Consider the following 17,228-nt stretch of genomic DNA (forward strand, 5'->3'; position numbering starts at 1 on the left):
ATACCTCTGGAATAAACCTATTGAGTAATATTTATACATTAAAATGGTTTTTGTGGTTTTTACTTTCTACAGAGAGCATGACAAGGAAATGTCTTAGCCGACTCTCACATAATAAACTCGCCTCGTCTGCCACACAGCCATAAATCAAACTTTCCAAGAACGTCGATTCGGTGTTGCATATGAAGACCGCGCACATCTACCTAGCAACAATTGCACGTAACCTTCGTAGCGTATAGATATTTGGATGCGGCGAGCCAGTATAGGAATGACCAATTCGTATGTGTCCTGACATCTTTGACTTGCAGCCCAAGAAGCATAGAACTTGTCGATTGCAACAGTAGATTTTTGTTTTAAACTAAAAAGTCGCATTCGACCAATCTGCGGAGTTCCATTTGGCAACGTGTGTTTTGTGAATAACGATTTCGACATGTTGCAGGCGAGACGAGTTTTGATGTGACAGCCGGCTTACAACCAACGACACTAAAATAAACCTCTTCTAGACATAGCCTAAAAATATGAAAGTGAAGCTGAAGAAAAAGACTCATGGACTTCATATAATTCGGAACACATCAGAAACATACCAATTAGAAAAAATATTGATGCCGTGTCGGACCCGAACTCTCACCATCGAATTCCGGCCAATGTGCTTTACCAATTTATCCATCTGCACCATACCTAATCATGATGAAATTAATCTGATGGATGCGGGTTTATGTCCCGCCCGGCACTAATATTTTTTTTCAAATATGTATGTTTCTGAGGTGTTTCATACCTATTTCATATTGAAACGTTCCAAGTATCATAGATTTTATTACAAATACCTCCTTTATTTTGTTTAGGAATACATTCACCGTGTTGGCCGAACAGCACGTGGTTTGGGTGGATCCGGACATGCTCTCCTCATTCTCCGGCCAGAAGAACTCGGATTCCTGCGTTACCTTAAACACGCCAAGGTCCCGCTCAACGAGTTTGAATTTTCATGGTCCAAGATAGCAGATATTCAGCTACAGGTATGTCTACTCTGACGTAGCGCAAAGATGGATTGTTGCCCCGCATACATAGCTGATTAGTTGTTGACTATTACTTGACTAGCACTATTAACCGGATATATGCCATATGCGCATTTACGCACTCTACAAACCCGTGCATGCAAGGCCGACCATAGTAAATGAGTGTGTATACATGCTGTACTTTACACTCACTACACTAGCCCTGGTTGGTTGTTTTAAATTAATTAATATATTGTACGCAATATATGACAATGCAGAAAACACTCGGTTCACTAGCTGTTGGTCGAACTGTCATCAAAGAACTATAAGAAGATTTTGACGTATATATTTGAATTAAATTGTTAATACTCTTGGGGGTAAATATTTCAATAATGAAAATAAACGTGTATTTCGTCAATTCTAATATTCGTTAAAATATTTGTCAATTCATAGCTTAGTCGTGTAGCGGATTCTCATTTTTTTCAGTTGCTCAAATAGAAAATGAAATACTCCCTCTGCCGTTAAAATTGTTGTGTTACTGTCCAACAAGATCTTCTTGGCTACGTGTTAAAACTGTGAACTAACAAGCCCCTCCCATTTTTAACTGCACTTCGATGGAAGCGCCTTCCGGTTAGCGACGAGTTGTCCACGAGTTAAAACTGTGAACTACTAAGACTCCTCCTATTTAGTCGACGACAGCGACTTCCGGCTTGTGCCTAAATCTTCTTGTTGGATAGTAGTTTAGTTAGTACAAATTTCTAATGGTTTTAAAATGAACACTAAGCTTTCTAAAATATGAAATTCAAAAACAGTACTTATGTATATTTTATATAGGTAAAAATATGTATCCATAAAACACGTGCACTCAACTTCCCAAGAAAGTTGTAGATACCCCTTCAGCTGTATTTACGCGTAATCCTTTAAAGGGTATAATTTTTATTCTTGGAAATTTCACCCAAACAATTACCTACTAATAAGAATAAGTAGATAATCCATTTGAACGATACGTAATAACGTAATTAATGTTGGTAACGTTCCTGAAATAGATTTTACAAATATTTGTCTCTTTGGTTCATATACTTATGTAGGTACTAAGAAGAGCGGTTAACCGTATGAAATTACCCAGTTATCGGTTAATTTAAAAACCCGCGGTTACCCGGTTTCGGTTATAACCGGTTTGGAAGCTCTACTTGCAACGTTCTTAAATAGCTTACCAATATTTTTTACAATTGTGAATACTATTCTTCTATGTCAGGCATGTCAATCGCGGGATGGATTATGGTGGATCGCACCATATTCCATAGGAATTGAATATAAGTGAAAATGTAAAATGCGTGTACATTCAGTTGTAATAATATATTAAATATGAAGAAACCCGGTCACTTGATTTGTATTCGTGCACACACAGCTTGTCGCAGGAGTGAGAGATTGAGATGATGTGAAATCGCTCGCTTTAAACTGAGGTGTAGTTTTCCCTCACCATCACATAATAAGCTCTGCACAGTAAAAGAATAATTCGACCCTGAATGCAATGATTGCTTAAAAGAAAACCAAAACGAGTGTCAGCATAATATTATAATACTTTTGTTCAAGCTGAAGAATGACAATATGGAAGAGTGTGGTAGATTACTGCCAGTGTAGATACCGGATATATAGTAGGTCATCGCCTTCTTGAAGTTAGACTTATCTATTCTATGAGAACATGACATGTCAAACAAAAGTTATAACATCAGGGATTATTACAGCGATTTTCAAACTTTCCAGTCTTATGGCACCCTTTTCGTTTAAATATTACTTCAGGTCGCTCTTAAAAATACCAATTAGTGAGATCGGTGACCCTGCTGTTATCCAAGTAGTTTCTCAAATCCTCTAATTAAAATGACACCCCAAATAATTTTTAGTTTCAAAAAATGTTATTACAACCTATCTACTTCTAATTTTAAATGAACACACGAAAAAGAAAACAAGAGCGGCACCGAGTGTGAGAAAGAAATGCATTAGACTTGACATAAGTGAAGTCGAGAATAGAAACCGTAACAAATAGTGAAGTACACTCTGTAATTTATGAGTGCTAGAAGAAATCACATCTGCCCATGTTCAAGGTTTAATTTTAGTTCCACTATAAGATGAGAAAAGTTCTTTTTTAAAACAATTTTATATTGTGAAAGGAAGCATTATTTTTGAGCCACAATCAGCTGCAGCAATGGGATATAACATTGTGATCACTCATCAGTGCGCTCAGCTTGCGGCGCCCCTCACTATTGTTTACTGTGGTTGTAATGCACTATTGCGGTAAGCGAGCTGACCCACATATTGGAAAGCCTTATTGCTTATGACTTATTGCTTGAATGAATTTTTTTATGCATATACCAGTGCTTAGCAACCTTTTCTCGCACGCGGCACACCAAAAGTCTTCCCGGAATTCCATGGCACACCACAGGTACAAATATATATACAAAAGTTTATACACCAAAACTACATTAATTTATGATTTTTTATTTGATAAATAATTCAATATACATAACATACGAGTAAGAACTAAAAGCACATATTGAAATGTATTTGTATTACCAATATAATATAATAACATAGTTATTATACAATAATAACTAATTAATGTGAAACCTGAGCTTGTTTCAATGAAGATAAAAGTTTTATATTTGGCTTGATATTTGAAAGAGCAACCCGAAGTTCTTGGTCAAGACCCTTCAAGCACGACCGCTTATCATTTTTAATTAGAACTACAGTTGAAAAACTTTGCTCATATAGACATGTCATAGAAAATAGAAGCAGAAATGCGATAGCCTTGTCGGAATATTCTTTATTAACCGAAATCCAGAAAACATTCAATGGAACATTGGCGAAGTTCAGTTTTAGCATCCCGCCGTTCTTCAACTCAACGAATCAGTCGTAATGCTCCGTATTGATTGTATGAAAGTAATGATCACATTTCTTTTGCTGCAAAGTTCACGTTTCGCACATTCGCGGATTCATGTTAGCTAATACATGTTGGTGGACACATTAAAATTTTCGATTTAGATAATATATTTATAGAAATGAGTCTTAAGATACAACACTATCTATGGAAATATGTTCACACCGTGACACAAGTAGCAGGGAACATATTGTTTTAATCCAAAATATGGCTTCTATAAACGTCGTGTCGTATTCCGTTCCACAGTACAAGACGTCTATGGACGTCTTGTCATATCACATCCCAAAAAATACGACGTCTATAGATGTTGTGTCCGCGAATGTTTTTGAGCCGAATCCAAAATTAATTGCTTGTTTTCAATTGTGGTCTGATAGGTCCTTTGGTACATTTGTAGAGCTCCCAGCCTTAACTCCTGCCAAAGTTCGAATTTATCGGAGCATGTCGATATATTTTCATTCCGACCTTGTATTTTTTTATTAAGTTCGTTGAGGTGCTCAAATATATCAGCCACGTACGCAAGTTTGGCAATCCAGTGATTATCTTCGAGGAGCTGGTGTAATTCGGGCATGTTTTGATTTAGAAGAGACGTACGCACCTCGTGGCGAAGCTCAAACAATCTAGCAAAAACTTTGCCTCAGGCTAGCTAACTTACTTCAGTGTAAGACAGGGGGGGGCAAACCGCATGTGGCCCGCCGGGTATTTTTTGCGGCCCTCCATCATTAATTGTACTTCTGATTACGAATAACTTTTTTATAATTTTTTAAAAAATATTGTCAATGGATTAAAATTTGAAGAATTTGTTGTTTCGTAAATGTATTATCTCAATACGTCTTCCTTGCGTCTCGTCTCACACTATGTAACCACTATTTTCTATGTTGAACACCGATTTCAATAGATACTGATAGTGTGCCGACAGAGCTACAACTTGAGATTATTGATCTGCGGTGTGACACTGATTTAAGAGAATTGCATCGTCGTGAAGAAATCTCCAAATTTTACAATGCCCTTAATTCAGACAAATTCGACCAACTTAAAGATTATGCAAAAAAATGTTCATTATTTTTGGATCAACCTATATATGTGAACAAACATTTTCGATCATGAACCTCAATAAAAAATCTTTACGATCAAATATCTCCGATGCCCGTTTACAAGCAGTTTTGAGAATATCAAGTACAAAATTAACACCTGAATTAAAAAAAAAATATTCAAAAATGTAATAACAGTTTCATTCTTCTCATTATTTTTTCGTCATGTTTATTTTTCGTGTCAATAAATAGTGTATATCTAAAAATGGTATTTTACTTGCGGCCCGCCGCTAATTTTGAATTCTTGAATTTGGCCCTCCATCCAAAAAGTTTGCCCCCCCCCTGGTGTAAGACAATAAGGAGCCATATTCCGATCCCATTTCTGCGGTATTCAAAAGTATTCAAAAAATTCGCGAATTTAGGGCTATTGATTTTATAATGTTTATGATAGTGATGCATTCGTTAATCGTTTGACAAAATGACTAGTGGATGAGTGGTGGTATCATACTAAAATTGCCGCGACCACCAGGTTAAGTATGTATTGTATAATATACAAAATTATATGCGTTTTTTTAACCAATGCACCACGGTACATCTAGCATCGTCTTGCGGCCCACAGGTTGAGGAGCATTGGTATATATTATATTCAATCCTATACACTGACTAACAATTATTATTTTGTATGTATCAGTGGGAATAGTGGAGGTAGGCTGTGGAGATCCAACATAAATGGTGCACACTAAACTTTGTAAGTCATACTTATATGTTTTCATTGAACTAAGAACACAAATTGCAGATGGTATTGGCAAGTTTTTAAAATTCAATTGAACCCTGCTTAGACCAAACCATAATATTAGAGGTACACTGTGGAGATCCGACAAGAATAACGCAGACTTTATCAGTCATACTTATTTGATTTCATTTAACGAAGAATACAAATTGCAGATGGTTTTTAAAATTCGATTAAGCCCTGCCTCAACCAAACCATAATTGATAAAAAATATTGGTACAGTTCGGTTATGAGGAATACAGCGGAAAACACATTTTGAAAATACCCGATATACTGGATTATTTGTTAGGTTGGGTTAGGTTAGGTTTGATTAGGTTAACCTAACAAATAATCCAGTATATCGGCTATTTTCAAAATGTGTTTGCCGTTGTACTCCTCATAACCGAACTGTACCAAAATATTCTTCTAACTATAAAATATCTTAAATTATGTATGATTTAATTTTGAAGAATATTTTTTATCTCTTATGATTTGCTTATGCAGGGCTTTATTGAATTTAATAAACTAACAAATACCATCTGCAATCTGTGTTCTTAGTTCAATGAAAACAAGTAAGTAATACTGACTAATAAGAAGTTTAGTGTGCACTATTTATGTCAGATCTCCACAGCCTACCTCCACCGTTCGCCACTGGTGTGTACAATGCATGATTTCATTGAAGTTGTCATAGTTTAGTTTGTAGACTTTTTCATTGTCAACAAATACAAAGAGTGCATTACTTATTGCAGCATAAAATTAATGATGTTACGGCATTTAGTTATGGTCAGATAATAAACCTCGATTCAGTTTATATGGAACAGTTTAGTGTGCCGCGCTAGAAATAATGATGCACTTTATGACATCATTGAAATATTATTCATGTCGAAATCATCTCAAATTCTATCTTGATCTGTGGTTTGCATATTCTGCAAACAATATGTTTTTGTTTACGTAACATGTATATATTATGATGTCATAAGTTGTAGATAATCCACAGCTGTATGTAGACCTTCCCTTACCACATTCAAACATTATCTTGCATACTTGATGGATAACTTTAAATGTGAGATAATTTTATTTATGTGCCATCATTTTAACTTCCATACAATATTATGTAGGTAACTAGTTTTACTTAAATGATTGTGGTCTAATTTTATGTGCACTTAATTGCAACCCAAAAAAATATGCTAGTGAAAAGTAGGTATGACTGCTGGTAAAACTATATTACAACAGCCTAAAATATATGTATATAATGTATGTAAAATATATGAAATGGTGCTGTGGGTCTATTCTATGCTTATCGACCGCTAAAGTGATAAAGTGAAAAATATTATCAAACTTAGGGTAGGTTTGTATCAAAATATTAGCACTTATTGTAACAATTACACGAAGCCGGTTTTTATTGTTGCAATAAGTGCTATATTTTAACAGCACCTATCTTGCTGCTGTTAAAATATCGCACTTATTGCAACAATAAAAACCGGCTTCGTGTAATTGTTACAATAAGTGCTAATATTTTGATACAAACCTACCCTAAGTTTGATACTATTTATCAATTTAGTGTTCGATAAGTATAGAATAGACCCACTGGTAACGGTAAACGGAAAAGACAAAACTTTAAATGCAATTATTTTAACTTCCAACACAGTTCCAACTATTTTATCAAAAGTGTAGTAAATAAATATTTTTTTGCAATTTTTTTAATTAATCTTCATTTACCAACAATCACCAGTGACATCCAGTGCAGGTATGTAGATCATAATATGTTATTTTCCGAACATGTCCGATATTAATAGGATCATATGGGCCCCCACAGAGTGAAGATTTGTATTACCATATTTTGTATTTACGAGAAATGTATATCAGCCAATTGCTCAACCTATTAGGCTCATACTGTGACTCTTGCACAAATTGAAAAACAATATGTGTACTTTCGAACCTGGGACCCTCGACGCTTAAGCCGCGCGGCCATCGTGCGACTGATTAGGTCATTAAGGATAGTGCATTATAAGTGGACGGCAAATTAAGGAAGTTATACCCCGTTTACACGTGCATGGAGTTACTGCTGACAGTACGTATTATTGCGGCCATAACAAGAAATGTATTATCATGCAAATTGCAAGATTGCATGCATGAATCAAAAAAGTTCGGAAGCTTCCGAATTTTCACGCGACAGTTGGAATTTGTGTGATATCTGCGCCTGCACATTAGAACGATAGTTGTGAACCTGTTGGAAAAAATACGGACTACACCGCGCACTCATTTTGAGGTTAACCGATTTTCACGACCTGTCACATAGTACTATAAAATAACATTGGCAAGACAGTCAGCACTTTTACGTGTAAACAGTTATTATCTCGATAGTTTAGAATACACACTATTGCTGCAAGTAAATCCATGCACGTGTACATGCGCTATGATACGAGTAACAACTTTTGACAGTAGATTTCATGGAAAGTAATGAAATAGTTAACATAAAATTTTAAGCTACAGATAGTAATGGGCGGCAATTTGAGTCCGCTTATATGTCATCCAGGCAGAGGTTCCCCAAGATTTTACCAAGTGCACCAAGGGTACCGCCAATTAAAAAGATAAAAAAATCACTGCATTACAACATTGTGACTATTGATTTACATATTCTCTCATTATACTCTCAGAAACATACTTAGATCAAAAGAGGTTTCAGACATTTAAGCTGCGTTGACACGGTCCAAGTACGATCCAAGTACATTTGGAACAAGTGCCATCCAAGTGACAGCTTCATACTAATTATTCCTATCCAAGCTAACTTGGATGAGTAGGACGCAGTCCAAGTAGCTTGGATAGGAATAATTAGTATGAAAATGTCTCATACGAGTGTACTTGGATGGCACTCGGTCCAAGTGTACCTACTTGGATCGTACTTGGACCATGTCAACGCGGCTTTACTGGGCGAATGCTCTTACTAAATACTGACTCAAGCAGCCTTCTTGCAAATAATGTCTACCTTTTAACTTGTATGTTCTTGAAAAAAAAAATGTTAGATTTTTATATTCTATCTGATGATTTGGCCATACTTAAAGACTTTAAGAATTATATTCTCTACTTATTACACGATCAGGCAGGAAAGTTGTCACGGCACACATCGACGTTGCTTTTGGCAACCTCATTTCAATCTCTACCATACAGAGTACCTTGCCAAACCCTACTTATGCGGTATCTGTATGTTGCTGAAGATTTTGGCGACTATGTTTCCACACTGCCCAAAAATAATATAGTGCTAAATCGTGCTCACATGCATCGTAGTATAATGAAATAATATTTTTTACTGGTTTCGCTAATTTTTACATGTATATGTCTTATAGGCCATGATATTGAAATCGTGTGCATAGAGTTACGCAGAATGTTACCAGCCGAGTGGTTAAACGTTCTCGTCCGATCACCGAAGTTAAGCAATATCTGGTGCGGACACTTGGATGGGTGGCCGCTTTTTTTTTACATGAAAAAATAACGTACTCGGCTGGATTTGAACCAATGATTTTTTGGTTACCAGCCGAGTGTGCTAGCTTTGCGCCACAGCATGAAACTTCAATAGTGACGATTTTATTTTATAATATTATAATAATTGCGAATCACACAACTGAGAATTAGTTGTGAAATTTTATTATTAGTGTTTCTTAAATTATTAAGTAATTTATTATTAATATATATTTTAATTTATCAAGACCTGCTTCGATAAAAAAAAAAAAACTAACAGATCGTGGTTTCGATCTACAGACCTCTGGGTTATGGGCCCAGCACGCTACCGCTGCGCCACTCCGTTGCGTGCTATGAGTGACAAAATTAACGTATATAAACTTTGACGACTATCTCTAGGTGACACAATCGCTCTCTGACATATACATGTTCCAATATACTTCTGTGTAGCGGAGGTACTCAGCATCAGGCTACTGATGCATTTTTAGGAAGTTTAATACACGACTGAGCAACAGTTATTTGTGCAATGATCGCATGCCATCATCGCATTGAGCCCGTTGAACAAATGCATGTACCTACCTGTTATGTGATCATTGCATACTCTACGTCTCGTTAGTGCGTAGCATTCTTGAATAGTATGGGTCGATTATCTGGTGTCCTTATGAGGTTTCCAATAAGCTTTTTTTTTAAATTACTGGATAAAGAGTAAATATGCTCGATTGCTATGATATTTCTTTCTATGGTTTGAACAATGACTGCATTTTGAAATCACTCATATCCTCTTCCCTGTTCAATAAATAGTGATGTTTTTACGTAAAAAATAAATAAAGAAAACTTTCAATAAAATATTATTCTTTTTTGAATTTATTCTTTGAAATAGCCGTTAGTGCAGTGCTTAATTATTATTTATCCACTCGTATGGCGGCAGACTGTGTATGGCAATATATTAAGAAGCACAGATAGGGATATCATATCGAAAGAAAATACCTGGTATTGTATCGAATCAAAAAAAAGTTTTATTAACATTTTTATTATCTTAAATGACAAGTATTTAAAAAAATCATATGATGCAAAGTGAAACACGCATAATAATAATGCTAATGGAGAGTCAAGAGCTTTTTTTAAAAGCTTAACCACTGGGAAATGTCTTCTTTCAAAAAAATACTACCTTATTCTTACGTCAATAATTATTATAAAACAATTATTATTCGTAGGATGTTTTATCACATTTGAACGGTCAAAGACATAGCTTATAATCAGTATCTTTAGATTTATCTTCAAATGTGGTAATCTTGCCTATTTTTTGAATAATAAAATGCCTAATTCTTGTAAAATTTGGGATCACAGAGATTATAAATATAATTTTTTATCGTAAATATTTCACTATAATAATGTCAACATAAATTTTACTAATGGTTTTATAAATGCGTTTAAAAATTAATAAATATAAAAAATCTTTACACCACTGCACATGGGTGTACTGAAATATGACTAGGTATATTCTAAAACATTAGATCGAAAGGTTTAAAAGAATACTATTTTATGTACATAATAAAAATACTTTATGCAGTCATTAAATGATTAAAATAAATATAAAGGATAATAAGGCTTCAAAATTAAATAAATAGATTATCTACAACGTTCAAGGAATGTTCAGGCTAATGCTTTGAAAATACTATAAAATCTCCATTTTGACCTTCGTTGGGCATGTGGGCCCTTAAGGATCGTATTAAGTCTATGGATGTCAATGGTTGGCGCGTAGTTGTCGAAACGCTAGGTACCAAAGTCTTAAAAGTTGCAGAACCCGTATGAAAAATATTTTCGTAAATTCGGCCAATTAAAAGCGTGTATCCGCTCGTCTGACCGCTTTGAAGCGTCGATCAATATGGCAGGTGATTAGTAAAAATAAAATTTAAAATACAGAAACGTCTGGAACAAAAATATTTTTTCTCAGCCACGTTAATCTCTACATCCATTGTTTGGCGCGTGGAGGCATTATTTATGTAGACGCCAATTATTACCATTCAACTTTTTAGACTAAACTGTTTTTTTCCGGCTCTCAGCTGTTGTCAAACTTTTATGCTACTGACACCCAGCCATCTCAAAAAGTGTTAATTCCCTTTTCCTTCGTTGTGACATTGTAGTAGGGATCTCATAATCCTAATGATATAATAGGTACTTACATGAATGTTATTTATTACTTAATACCTAGTGAAATTATTATTTTGAATTGTAAATTCACAGATTAGTGAAGGTTTACCTGTAGTGGTCAATGACTTCGTGGCTTCTCAGCATTATTTCGACAGTGTAAGAATTAGCAAATCATTTAAACTATCGCACAATCGTCGCATCTAGAGTTGGGTATTTCCCGAGAAATTCTCAATCTCGAGATTCGGGATTTCCCGAAATGATGACATATTGAATTCTCGAGATTCGAGATTTCCAGAAAAGAATTCTCGAGATATCGAGAAAATTTTAAAAAAAAACCTGTAAAAATCCTAAAATCAGTGAAAAAACAGACAAATTCCAAAAAAAAATGTTTTTTTTTTTTAAAGTAAGAAGACAAACAAAATAGAAGTTGGAAAACAAAAATAATTGAAAACATTACTTATTAAAATTGAATTTCAAAAAACACAGACTGTCAATGGCTGCATCTGATAATCGCGATAAATCAGTCTTTCTTATTATTTTCTCTTATTTTCTGTCCATTTTTTTCATATAGAAAATCGTTTTTCAATTAATATTTGATAATAAAGAAATCCCGATTCCCGAGAAAAGATTCTCGAGATCTGGGAATTCCTGAAACCCAACTCTAGTCGCATCTACAGTCAGCATAATCTACATGCGTGACATCGACGTGCAATAATGCAGAGGCCAGTAGATTTCTCAATTGCAAACTTCATCAACAATGACTCACAATTTACCGAATATTCATGCATATAATTAGCAGGTCATAGTTGATTAGTTGCTCAGTCTAAATACCTATTAGTATCAATCATAATCTCCGTCCGATCAGTAAGCTTCGTGTAAGTCGCTCCTATAACATAAGTGACAATATAACATAAGTATTGTAACATACTCTTATACCGACTGTTCACACTGCAAATAAAACTAACTCCTGCATCCATCGGAGCTACCCCCACCAAATATTGACTTCTCATCTCTTCTCCTGACGACTCTTCATCTACTCCTCCTGCTCCACTCCCAAACCAGCGGCCTCGTCCCACAACCACGAGACCCGCGTAATACCTAACTCAAGTTAATACAATAGATTGCTCCAATTAATATTAACCATATTATGGTATCCAAAAGGAAAACGTTTTATCCTTTTCACTATAAAAATAATTATCCTCCTTTTCAAAACCTGACGGGAAAAACTCCAACGTATTTAAAACAGCTTTAAAATTTTCCAACAAATAATCGTAATTTTTTTGCGAATAAAATGCCCGTGGAACTTAAAAGGTTATAAGTTACCTATAAATAATTAAATTTTGTGGCATGGATAACGTTTTCCCCCAAACCGAGACACCTAAAACAAGATAGGTACATATTTGTCCGTTTTAGGCGTCTCACACTTTCATACAATACAATTATTGACAAGATAGCATTGATAATGCAAGATAGTAATGTTCCAAAAGATGGCGGTGAATGTTCTCATTTCCCCCATATTTTCCTCACATATTTTTCATAGTTCATGTTATTATTTTATTTATTAATGTAATACAAAACTACATACAGGAATGAATACATGAAAATTTATCAGGTGTTATATTTTTCCGAAAAACAAATTTTCTTAAGTATATCTGGCGTTGAGTACTGGATTATACTGCCAAGATTTTGATTTTTCGCGTTTTTTTTTAATTTCTACTGCGAGTTTCTCTATTTTCGAAAACGGGACATTTTGGCGTCCCGAAGCTGTGCCGCCTGAAAACGGGACTGTCCCGTTGAAAACGGGACGTCTGGTCATATTAGGCATGGACCTAAAACAACTTAGTGTCAATCCTCCATCGTCCTTATTTCCAATTCCTTTGCCCTACTGTCGTACCTACATTTTCATCCTGTAAAGTGGGTACATATCTATTATATTTTGGAGATTCGCCTTTTTGGCATAAGTATTCCGTTTATCCAAACAACCTAAATAGATTAATAATAACTTAACATTAATTTGATTTTAACTAAATAATATAATTATCATGCTGCTCTTTCTTGGCACTGGAGCGATTTGCACGACTAACAGGCCATGTGCTTTACATTTTACACACATTAATAAATGTTGATTACCCCTGCTTTTAAAAATAAACGAATATTTTTGGCCCACTGCCAAAGAAAGTAAAACGAAACAAAAAAAAGCAAACCGGCGTGAATTTAATGCTCTTGGTATTAGTTTGTTTGATTCTTTTCAATGTTGTGATGTAAGATAGACACACAATGCATTTCTGTGAAAATAAAAATTGTTGTTTCGGCTTCGTTTATTTTGGCAATGCTCCCAAAGTTCGTTTTGTTCGAAATTTAAATTTATTTAATTTCCGCATTCAATTCCTTCGGATAGGAATCGCATGTAGGTAACACTAGAATCTAGATTGAGATTAAAAAAAAAATCGTTGTCTTTTCTTCTAATGTCCTTCTAACGAATTCTCGAGCTAAAATAAAGAATCTTTTGTATTAAAAATTAAAACACTTAAGTAACTATATAATTAGATAAAACTATTAGGTATACATACGACCCTTCGATCGTAGTGATAGTTGTTGTTTATTCTTCAATGCAATACCTACGGTAAAATGATGAGTGTTGCAAAATTATCTTCATTTACTACGATAGGTTCCGCATCGCATTCGAATATAATCAATAACTAGCACTACCATAGTAATTCGCAATTCAGTACCCCGGCCTGACAATAGTCGAGGTCACATCCTTCCGCTTCATAATATAAATATGTAGGTATAGATTACGTGTAATTAATTGTACGAAAACACTTGCATAAAGAAAAATTAACCGAAACACTGTGGTAATTTGCAATAAATCAAGTAGATGGAATTTTCGTCGATATCTATTTTAAAATTTATAAGTACAAATAAAAAAACTGTGGTGTTGATATTATCCAAATAAATATTTAAGGCTATACTTCAGCTGAGGCATGGTCTACAAATATCGTGACTAGGCGATGCGCGGATTGTGCAAATGACGCGAGCCGAACGAAATAAAATTTGTCATAAAAATTCTACATGCGTCTTTTTAATGTTATGTTTATTATTATATTCGTAATAATAGTAGTATATTCATTGACATGTTCTCTTTTTCAAGTACATGCGGAACGTTTTTTAGTCATCTTTACACGATTTAAGAATATATTCCTCCGACGCCATCACAAAACAAATTGACGTGCTCACACCTCGCTGTCAGTCTCCGATTGGCGACGACTGCGAAATTTCGTTCCACCTACTGTTGAAAATTATTTGCCGTTTCACTTATGTACGCTCTTAATAATTGCAGTGGGTGTAATGTGACAGAACATAATATAGTTACAAAGGGGCGCAGCATGCGTTGAAAATTCGTCCAACTAGATAAGACTGCCCACATCGTAACTTTTAGGTGTAATGTCACGTGACGTGCAAATTTTCTGTCCATTTCCGTGTTGATCTCAAAGTTCGTGCCGGTAGTTTTCATCCATAGCAGGGTTGTCACCTTTTAACTTTCGAACTGTTTAAATAAATGAAAATGATTATAATACGAGGGTGGGTCAATAAGTCCTTAGAAAAGCCGACAAGTGGCGCGACTAGTACTGTAAGCGGTTTGTTTTCATGCAGCGGCACTACCGATTCAGTATGCTGCGAAGTTTCAATCAGATTGGTCGGGTTTTTGTGTGTTTTTCGTACATTTAAAAAAAAAAATGCTTGTGGAAAATGGAAAAATGGAAAATGGAGAAAATTGAGTTTAGAGCTGTTATTAAACATTTTAATATAAAAGGGTTAACAGCAAAGGAAATAAAAAATGAGTTGGATTTAGTTCACGGCATATCTGCTCCTTCACTTGCAACTATTTATAACTGGCTAAATGAATTTAAACGTGGTCGTACATCAACAAAGGATGAACCACGCTCAGGACGTCCTGTAGAGGTGACTACACCAGAAATGATCAATAAAATCCACGATATGGTGTTAAGTGACCGAAGATTAAAATTGAGTGAGATAATTGAGGTTACAGGGATCTCAAAAGGTAGCGTCATTTCTATTTTACATGACAAATTGGGCATGAAAAATATTTCTGCAAGATGGGTGCCGCGTTTGCTCACAGTCGACAATAAACGCAAAAGGGTGGTGGCCTCTAAAGCCCTGTTGTCGCTCATGCAACGCAATCCGGATGAATTTTTTCGTCGCTTTGTGACTGTAGATGAAACATGGATACACCACTATACTCCCGAGACGAAAGAACAGTCAAAGCAGTGGATTGCGAAGACAAACCATGTCCAAAGAAGGCGAAAACCGTAAAATCAGCTGGTAAGGTTATGGCTACTGTATTTTGGGATGCACGTAAAATTATTTTCGTTGACTATTTGGAAAAAGGAAAAACAATAACAGGGGATTATTATGCATCTTTATTGGACCAGCTAAAAAACGAAATTGAAGAAAAATGGCCTCATTTAAACAGGAAAAAAATCCTCTTTCATCAGGACAATGCCCGTGTTCACACATGTTTACGATCAATGGCTAAAATTGAAGAATTGAAGTTCGAATTGGTCGACCACCCACCGTATTCGCCAGATTTAGCCCCCAGTGACTTTTTCCTTTTCCCAAACTTAAAAAAATGGCTAAGTGGACAACGTTTTTTTTTCAAATGAAGAAGTCATCGATCGGACAAATGCTTATTTTGAGGACCTTCCGATAACTTATTTTTCTGACGGTTTAAAAAAAATTGAGAAACGTCTAACCAAGTGTATTGAGCTCCAAGGAGATTATGTTGAGAAATAAAAAAAAATACAAAAATAAAAACTGTTTTAATGCTTTTTTCTAAGGAATTATTGACCCACCCTCGTAGTATAGAACTTTATGTTGTTAACTTTGCGGGTAAAAATATCACGTTGTTTCATTTGTGTGTATTGTAACATACTTTCCATTATAATCGATACTACAACGTTACACCCAGCAGATGCAATATAGTTATAACCAGATAACACAAGGAATTGCATTACCTCCTTGGTGTGGTTGTAAAAAATTACGACTCGAGTGTCGAAAAATGTGGGATAAATTAAGGCTATACTTCAGCTGGGGCACAGTCTAAAACGATCGTGACTACGTGACGCGAAGATTCTGCAAATGATGCATGCAGAACAAAACATAATTTGTCATAAGTCAACATCCGTCCATTTAATGTTATGTTTATTGTTCTATTAGTAATAATAATAATATATTCATTGACATGTTTTCTTTTTCAAGTAAATGGGTAACGTTTTTTAGTCATCATTACACGATTTAAGAATTAATTCCCCCGTCGCCATCATAAAACATATTGACGTGTTCACAGCTCGACTTTCGCTCTCCGATTGCCAGCCAGTCAGAAATTTCGTCGCACATATAGTTGAAAATTATTTGCCGTTTCACTGAAGTACCGTCTTAAAACACGTGTTACGGAATATACTTTACTATTGCATATTTAGTTTTGACGTCTTATAGTCGTTTATAACTATTAATTATTTTTATTCGATACTGAGTATACCTTCGTTGTCTAGACTCGAGTGTTTCCCAACTTTTTTACACATGCGGACCGGTTAAAATACGAAAAATATTTGGCGGACCACTAACGCAAACTAAAAACTATTATTTTGTATAGTATTTTGTTTAATACTTCTTAATTCTTGCATTATAACTTATAGACATAACAGTCTAATTGTGAATACAAAAAATATATAGGTACCATGAAAATTCCATTGTTATACAGAAACCCATCAGTAGAATATAGTCAAATTTCAGTACATCCATGTGCAATGGGGTTATTATTTATATATTTATTAATTTTCCAACGCATTTATAAAACCACCAGTAAAATTGTTGTTAAC

General features: G+C 34.9%; 1 protein-coding gene across 1 annotated transcript in view; it reads left to right on the forward strand.

Moving 5' to 3' along the window:
- Window positions 1-17,228, forward strand: part of pit (probable ATP-dependent RNA helicase pitchoune) — a 54,265-nt gene that overhangs the window by 17,598 nt on the left and 19,439 nt on the right. Inside the window, exon 10 of the mRNA XM_085945334.1 lies at window positions 840-1,010. Within this exon, the coding sequence (XP_085801460.1) occupies window positions 840-1,010 (171 nt within the window). The remainder of the gene's footprint in view (window positions 1-839; window positions 1,011-17,228) is intronic.

Source organism: Rhyacophila brunnea, unplaced genomic scaffold (assembly GCF_057557595.1).
Source record: "Rhyacophila brunnea isolate RB1 unplaced genomic scaffold, BYU_Rbru_1.0 scaffold_18, whole genome shotgun sequence".
NCBI lineage: Eukaryota > Metazoa > Arthropoda > Insecta > Trichoptera > Rhyacophilidae > Rhyacophila > Rhyacophila brunnea.